This window comes from Dendrobium catenatum, unplaced genomic scaffold, assembly GCF_001605985.2.
Source record: "Dendrobium catenatum unplaced genomic scaffold, ASM160598v2 fragScaff_scaffold_1148, whole genome shotgun sequence".
Taxonomy (NCBI): Eukaryota; Viridiplantae; Streptophyta; class Magnoliopsida; order Asparagales; family Orchidaceae; genus Dendrobium; species Dendrobium catenatum.
The window spans coordinates 524,272-532,328 of NW_021319610.1; the positions used below are offsets into that span (position 1 = coordinate 524,272).

At 38.0% G+C, this 8,057-nt stretch overlaps 1 protein-coding gene across 1 annotated transcript; it reads right to left on the minus strand.

Annotated features, from left to right (window-relative positions):
• Positions 1 to 5,773: 5,773 nt before the first annotated feature.
• On the minus strand, positions 5,774 to 7,462 carry LOC110097123. Its single transcript, XM_020823366.2, has one exon. It carries the CDS (start codon positions 7,460 to 7,462, stop codon positions 5,774 to 5,776), a length of 1,689 nt encoding a protein of 562 aa, XP_020679025.1.
• Positions 7,463 to 8,057: the final 595 nt, after the last annotated feature.

Here is an 8,057-nt window from a genome sequence, read left to right on the forward strand (position 1 = left end):
TATATATATATAATTTTTTTTAAATAGTTCAGAAAATTAAAATGAGCAACTTCTACACTTATCTAATTAGCTTTATAATTATAATGGATCCCACACATAGCTATGAGAGGTATATATGGCCTTCCTATTTTTACACATTTTAGATAAATTTCAGCATAAACAAATCTTGAATTCATATAAAAATGTTAAGAGTTATGATCTCCATTTGTAATATCTGATCATTTATCTCTAGTGTTTTGTGGGTATGGAATTCTCTTTTGCTTTTTGGTCAACAAATCTTATTAATTAGTTGGAGAACAATATCAACTTCGTTATTTAGCCTAAAGATCGACAATTGGCATCACCTATCATCTAAATTCATATCCGACCTATGGTAACACCGAACATCCATCGTTGTCTATCATTTGATGTTTGTCGCTAAAAAATATTGATTTCTAACTTTCAATGCTACTTGCAATTTTCTGTCTGCCATTAATCAGTATTAATGCTTGTCATCACTTGTAGACGTACATCAATATCCATCATCTACTAAATAGTAATGCCCTCCACAGCTCCACCTACCAACGAACGCTAACACTTTCATTGGCCACTACTACTAGAAATAAGCCTAGACGTACATTTCTAGAATTTTATATTGAAACATGTATTCTATAATTACAAGAAGGCAAATGACTATAATTTTCAACTCTTATGAATAAAACTACTTTCAACTATGTTAGACCTTATAATTTTTCACTTTATAGAATTGTGCTTCACTATTTGGTTTCATAACCTCCATTAAGTTGATCCACCCAACATGTAGTTCTACTCATGGTTGTATTTAAAATGAGTTTTTTTTTTTCTTATTTTTCTTAATTTCATTAATATAAGAGTTAAGAGAGTAGAGGTATTAGATTTGACTTGTGTTAAGAAAGGTAGGGGTAGACCTAAAAAGACTTGGTTAGAAAATATTAGGAATGACCTTTCTTTATTAGATTTAAACGAGAATTTGGCTTTTAATAGGACTCAATGGAGAAAAAGGATTCATGTAGCCGACCCCACGTAGTGGGATAAAGGCTTGATGTTGTTGTTGTTGTATAAGAGTTAATAAAAAAATTATTACTAAATACATATCCTTTTTGAAACGTAAATATTAGTTAAATTTTATTTTAACTATTATATAATTTTTTAAATGAAGTAATTTTTAAAATTTGTCAATGAAGATGAAATAAATAAAAATAATTTCTCATCCCACGGCCAGTATTCAATTACTTTCAACGTTCAATTTTTATCTCCAACGGTCAAAAATCCGAATTACAATTTACAAAATCCGCACTATTCCCAAAAATGAACCCCTGCTTGAACAAATCCAAGCCCATACATAGACCAAGATCTTCTCCATCCTATGATTATGAAAATCAAATTCCTCTCCCAACTTAAAAACTATCACCTTCCAAACGCTGAATCGATGATTTTCTCTCTCCACTCTCCAAATCTCCACGATCGGGACAACACCGCCGCCGATTATGCCAGGTCAAACTGGCTTCCTCTCCAGCCCATCTCCATCAATCTCTCGCGATTGCCCAAAGTTCATCCGAGCAAACGTCTTGTCTCTGCTGAAGAATCAGAGAACTCTGGCTTGCACAACAGTGGAGCAACAGCCACCGACGGCAACATTGATGCCGAGATTGACGAAATCAAGAAGGAAATCCGGCGCCTTTCGGTGAAGCTTAGTGGATTGCGCACTAAAAAGGCCGATAAAGATCTCAGAGCCGCCACTGCTAAGCCATTTGCCACCAATGCCGCAGTTACTGGTTGCGAAATGAAAGCCGCGGACGTTTCTGTGGGTTCTTCAATTAGTAGATACAGGCGAAGAGGTTTAAGCCCTAGGAAATCGGAAAAAGAAGGAAAACCTAGGAAGAGGATTCTAAATGAGTTAAAGAAAGGGGTTTCAACTGTTGGTGCTAAGGCACAAGCGAAGACAGTTAATGCCAACCTTGAGAGAAAGAATCTAGTCACCGGTGAAGAGGCAGTGAAGAACAACAAGGTGAAGGTTGTTGCAAGCCGATATAACCTTAGAAGCATGCAACTGGAAAGCAAGCGGCGGTCGTGATCATTGCTGGAGCCAGACGAGAAGAATGATAGAACTGAAAGCAAGCGTTTTTTGTCCTTTGAGGAATCAAATGGCTCAGAGACTTTGGTAAAGGGGGAGAGAGACATCCAGACAGAATGAGAAATTTATCTTTTAGAGCTCAACTCCATCAATGTTGAACATAGTTGCAATGCCACTCAGTCAATCCCTTCCGTAGCTTGAGCTTTGAAGAGGAGTTGAACTGCTAGGTGTTGTAGCATTTTGAGCATTAGATCATCAGCTAGGTGTTGAACTGGTTATGTTTTCGATGGTTCTTTTTTCATTTGACTTTCTAGTTTATATTTGGCATTGCAGTGAATTTTTTGTAAGACCATTTTTACTTCATTGTTTGAAGTGGATTCCATGAAAGATTTTCAATTAAAAAGTGAGGTAGAGAGGTAAATTTTATGGAACTACCTATCTTTTTGGTTCCTATCATTCGAATGAATGATGAAAGTTAATATTTAACTCTTTAGTAATGTCTCATGACTTGTAATTTCATTCTTGTGCTATGTAATTAGATTGTCCATAATATATCAAAATGGCACGCAACCTGTTGCAACGAGAGTGATTTAAAATGGACGCATAATCAAGATTAAGAATAAATTTCCATAAAATAAAGAGAAAATAATACAGAGAGATGTCAAAAATTTTATTTTATTGCTTTAGTTGTTCCTCTATCCATGAGAAAGGAGAGAGGCTCTAATTTGTTGAGGATACAAAAACCACAATTATGATTGTTGTGGACTAGAAAATTCGTGGTGGTAGAGAGATATGGAGTTTAGCGTCCTACCTTCGTACGAAGATCCATCGTACAAACAGATGAAAGATAAGAGCGTAGCATTTATAAGAGATATTAGAGTTTTTATGTTGAAACCCGTGAAAATGGTTAAAAATCACGGGGCTTAACCCAACTTGAATGAATCAAATAGTATTAATGGTTGATTACAGATAATATCCCTACTCGGAAGAGGGTACTGGCTTCATGTAGCAACTACACTTTGTATATAGCTTGTTATATGGTAGTTGTTCTTAAAAGAGTGTTGGTGGTATATTTGTTTGGTTGACAGACTATATTTAGGCAATGAAGATCAGAGGGACTGTAGTTGGCGGGAGAAGAAGGTCGGAGGAATCGTAGTCGGCGAGCGACAGTGGTCGAAGGAATCATAACTAACGGGTGACGGAGTTCAGAGGGACCATAGTCGGTAGTCAATAAGCGACGAAGGTTAGAGGGACTGTTGTTGGAGGATGACCGTTGTTGTAGGATGACCGTTGTCGGAGAGACCATAGTTGGCGGGAGACTGAGGTCTGAGCAACTATAGTCAGCGAGCAACCGTGGTTGGAGGGAGCAACCATAGTCGGCTAGCGACAGTACGGTGGTCGGAGGAATTATCTGTAGTGGGCAGGGCAACGAAGGTATGAGGGATCATAAATGGCGGGCGGCAGAGGTCAGAGGGACTGTAGTCGACGGGCAATGGTGGTCAAAGGGACCGACCGTAGTTGGCAGGCGATGTACATCTGAGGGACCATAGTCAGTGGACAACACTGGTCGAACAGACTGTAATCAGCAGGTGATGGCGGTTGGAAGGATCGTAGTCCGTGGGTGACGGTGGTTCGAGGTGCCATAGTTGGCAGACGACAGTGGTCCGAGGATGGTAGGGTGGAAGTCCGGTGACGGCAGGTGGCCGAATAGAAGTTTTGTTGTGGTTAGAGGACGGGTGGAAGTCTGGCGATGATTGGGCGAAAGTCCTACATTGGTCAACAGCTAGGTGGTAGTCTGAAAGCAGTCAGCGATTGGGCGGTGGTCCAAAGATGATTAGGTGAAAGTTCGGCGGTGGTCAGCGACAGAGTGAAAGTTTGGCGGTGGTCGAGTAGAAGTCTGGTGGCGGTCGCCTTCCGGGGAATGGTCCGGCGATGGTCGACAGAGGTTCACTGGTGCTGGAGCTCTTGAAGCCTTAGAGCTCTCTCCAATCTATAGCCAAAGGTCCAAGCCCCAAGCCCTCCATTCATGTGAGAAGTGGGGGTCTATTTATATATATTTTTAGAGTGGCATGCCCCGTAAATATAGAGAAAATTTAGGGTAGTTTTGGATTGCTCAATCGGTTGACCCATATTGATCCCCTCAATCATAGAGAGTTTGTCAAGCATTTATGTGCTCTAATGCTGTCAAAATTAAGCGATCTTGAACTCGTTGGATTTGTCTCGTTGAGCTTAATTCGACTATAAGCATGTTATATTTGGATATCATTTGATCATTCAATTTAGGCTTTGAACCTTCCAAATAAGCATCGGGCCCCCGATTTGGACTCCTTTTTTTTTAATTTTTTTCCCCGATTTGGACTCCTTTGGGCTCAGATTGGACCGATTTTGGCGTCGTTGGGTTCGCCTCTTAAAGACGTTCAGATTGACTATAAGTTTGCTGAAATTTGTGCTAATATGGTCCCACATTTAATTTTGGAAGTTTTCAACTTGAATATACATCGAGATTCATGTACGAACAAGATGATTTTTAGTGACGTATCAATGATGTACAACAAATTGAAGGAACACTCACAATCTTTCCACAAACCAAACATAAAGTTCCATAAGGACCATAACTAATCTCACATCTAAAATTACGTTCTATATGACATCCTTATGCGAATTTTTCAAAATACTCCAAAAACTTAAACCTCAAAGAGGGTATATGAGAAAAAAACAACTGATTTTGATGGCATTCACTCCCAAAAGATGGGCTCTTCAAGTGGCTCTCCACTCCCATCACTTGAACAGAAGTTCTGGATGTTAAGAAACAAGAAAAAAAAATTACAGGAAAAATTCTCTGGCCGCCTGCCAGCATTGATCCTTTATTTTTTGTATCCATTACTACCATTCAGCATAACAAAAAGATTTCCTCATTAATTGAATCCATTCCATTAACAAACCATTTGCCTAATTTTTCCATTTTGTTAGTTGGATGTTGAAAGAACTGACAAATAGGACCTGAACTTGAGCCATGTGAGATCCACATGGTACTTAAGTCTTTGGTTGGAAACAAAAGAAAATCAAACATTAAGATGTGTGTAAAGTAAAAAAAGTTATGAATAGGTTATTCTCAGTATAAACTTCAGTTCCTAAAGGTATATTATGTTCTTGGTATCTAAGTTACATATGATAAAAAATAAGAATATTAATATAAATGTATGATTAAATTATTAAAATTAAATTAAAGAATGCTTATAATAATAGAAGAAAGGTTGGGGTGAATTCATTGGAATATAAGGTGATAGAAAATAGACTCGGATTATTTAGAAAATCTCATGGTTATGTTCATGTTCTACTTATTCTTGTTATCCACATCCTTCACCTTGCATTTCTATGAAATATCATCTGCTGTTTACAAGTTGGTTTCAAAGTGTGAAACTAAATTGAAATTTCTAGATTATCCAAGAAAACACGAAAGCACAATCCAGACTATCCATTGCTAGGAAGCTAGCTATTCTTATAATCTATACATCAAATTATTATTATTTTTTGTTGGTATATTTATGGTAAATTACAGAAACATCAAATCAATTGAAGAGGAAACAAAAAAGTACATAAAACCACAAATTGAGAAGAAAAAGAGATAATTAGAAACTGTAAAAGCTTACCAGTAATAAGCTTCAGTGTTTGTGGTACAAATCAAAAACTCCAGATTCCTTTCATCAAACTTCTGAGTCTGCTGCAAGTTATCTTCTTAACTATCTTCTTTGCATCTATTACATCAATCTGTGCTAGCCTTTCCAAGTTCTTGGCATAACCTGAAGCAGCGATCTTCCGTCTACCACTGTTGCTGGTGCTCAAAGATGATAGCAATGGAAGCAAATATTTCTTTGCTTCTTTTGCATCCTCCCCAGGGTTGAGCAACTCTAGAATTCTGTTCACATTTTGTTCTTCGTTGATAAACCTTCTCCGATTTTTCTGTACTGATACTAACTTTACAAGCAATTCAGCTGCCAATTCACAGGCCTTGGATGATTTAGCATCAAGTAATTTAACAATAACTGACATAAATCCAGATTCACCCATTGCCTTCTTAGCTTCTTCTGATGCCTCACAGAGACTCAGCATGGCCTGAAGAGCCACTTCCTGTATTGATATATCCCCTTTATTTAAGAAGAACATAACCCAACTAATTAGTCTAGTACCGATCAAAACATTTATTGAATTTGTTGATGAGAAGCAGCACTGCTCCATAGCCCTGAGGGAAACTTCCCTTTCCTTCATTGAATGAGAAGTACTGGGATTCAAAAACTTCAGGAGTTTATAAGTTGCTCCTCCTCCTCTGACAATTTCTTCTTTAATTCCATGATCATTGGAGGCAATGGCAGTGAGAAATTCAATAGCTCGAATACGAATTGCCTCTTCTTTTGAATCCAACAATTCCAAGAAAACAGAAATCACACCTTCTTCAACCATGAACCTCTTGATCTCTATGACATTGCAAAGATTCTGCAGCACTTCACAGATGGGATAAATCAACTCAGTACAGCTCTCAACATCTTCTATTAAGTTGATCAGAGCTGTGACGCCTCCATTAGCCGATACTGACCACACATTATCTGAATTCTCTGTCAGATTCTTCAAAGTCCATCCTGATCTAACCTTTCCCAATTTGCTTCCAGCCTCCAAAATCCGAACCAATGGACCGACAACTCCTGCAGTGACGAGTGCCCCTTTATAAGAATTGAATCCTGCTATGATCAAGATTGCTGCCAATGCCTCTTCTTGCAAACTCACATCACTTAATTCAAGCAAGCTTACCAGCACCTGAATGCCATTGTCAACCTCCATCACCAAAATCATTATATACTTTTCATCATCAATGAGGATCTTATTTATAGCTTCCAATGCTGATGCTTTCATCTCCAAATCTCCGATTCTTAGCCTCAAGAAGAGCTCCTCCATGTAGAATTTCATGTCGTCTCTGCTGGCTCCATTTGCAGGCTTTGCTACTAGGATTGCATTGGAGTCCATTGGAAATCCTGAACCATAAAATTCAGTAAAATTTTTAATGAGGATATCCAGCCTTGATGATGCTTTATCAATATCACTCTTCATCAGAAGCTTCCCTCCATTATAAGAACCATCACCACAATGATCAGCAAGCAATCTGATCTCAGTCAAAGCAGTAGACATATCTCTTAACAGCTTTGGCAGCAAAGAATCCTTGACAAATTCACCACTATAAGGAGCAGACTTCAGGATCCAGTTGAGCTTCTCAAGCTTGTCTCTGATAGCTTGCCACTTGAAAGGTAAAGTGGCAATGAAATAAGTGGAGGAGATCAACTCATTGATGACCTGATGAAAGGAAGGCACTTCTTCTTCCATCAAACCAGTTTTTGATTTAAGGTGGGAGAATTCAAACTATAATTGCTCACTTGCTATGCCTTCGGACAAGGAGATGGAATTAAAAACCTTCTGAAATATAACTGATCTGACTAATTTTTTACAAAGCAATTTGATGAACAGCTAAAGATTGGGCTAACAAAAAGGAAGCTGGGCAACTTTGTTCCTTTAAAATGTGATAGAGTGATTTAGGCAGTACTTCTTATATGAAAGTAGGAAAACTATAATGGAGAGCTGGCCTTGTGCATGTGGTTTGGTAAAGAATGTGAAGTATGCTTTTTTGGTGATTAATTATGACAATTCAAGGTGGAAGTATTTTGCTAGTACAAGTAAAGCTATGTAGGACTTTACATCAATATGGCTATGGGAACAGAAGGTTACACAGCTCATCTTGACCTGTTGGTTTAGAGCTTAGACTTTCAACTGAGAGGTCTTGAGTTCAAGTCTTTGTGTATGCGTTGTGTGTATGAATTTGCCTTAAATGTCCAAAAAAAACATAAAGTTGTTAAAAACATTAGTGAGCATTCTTTTGAATAAATTCATTTTGATCTAATGGTTTGGTAATAAGTAGAGCTGT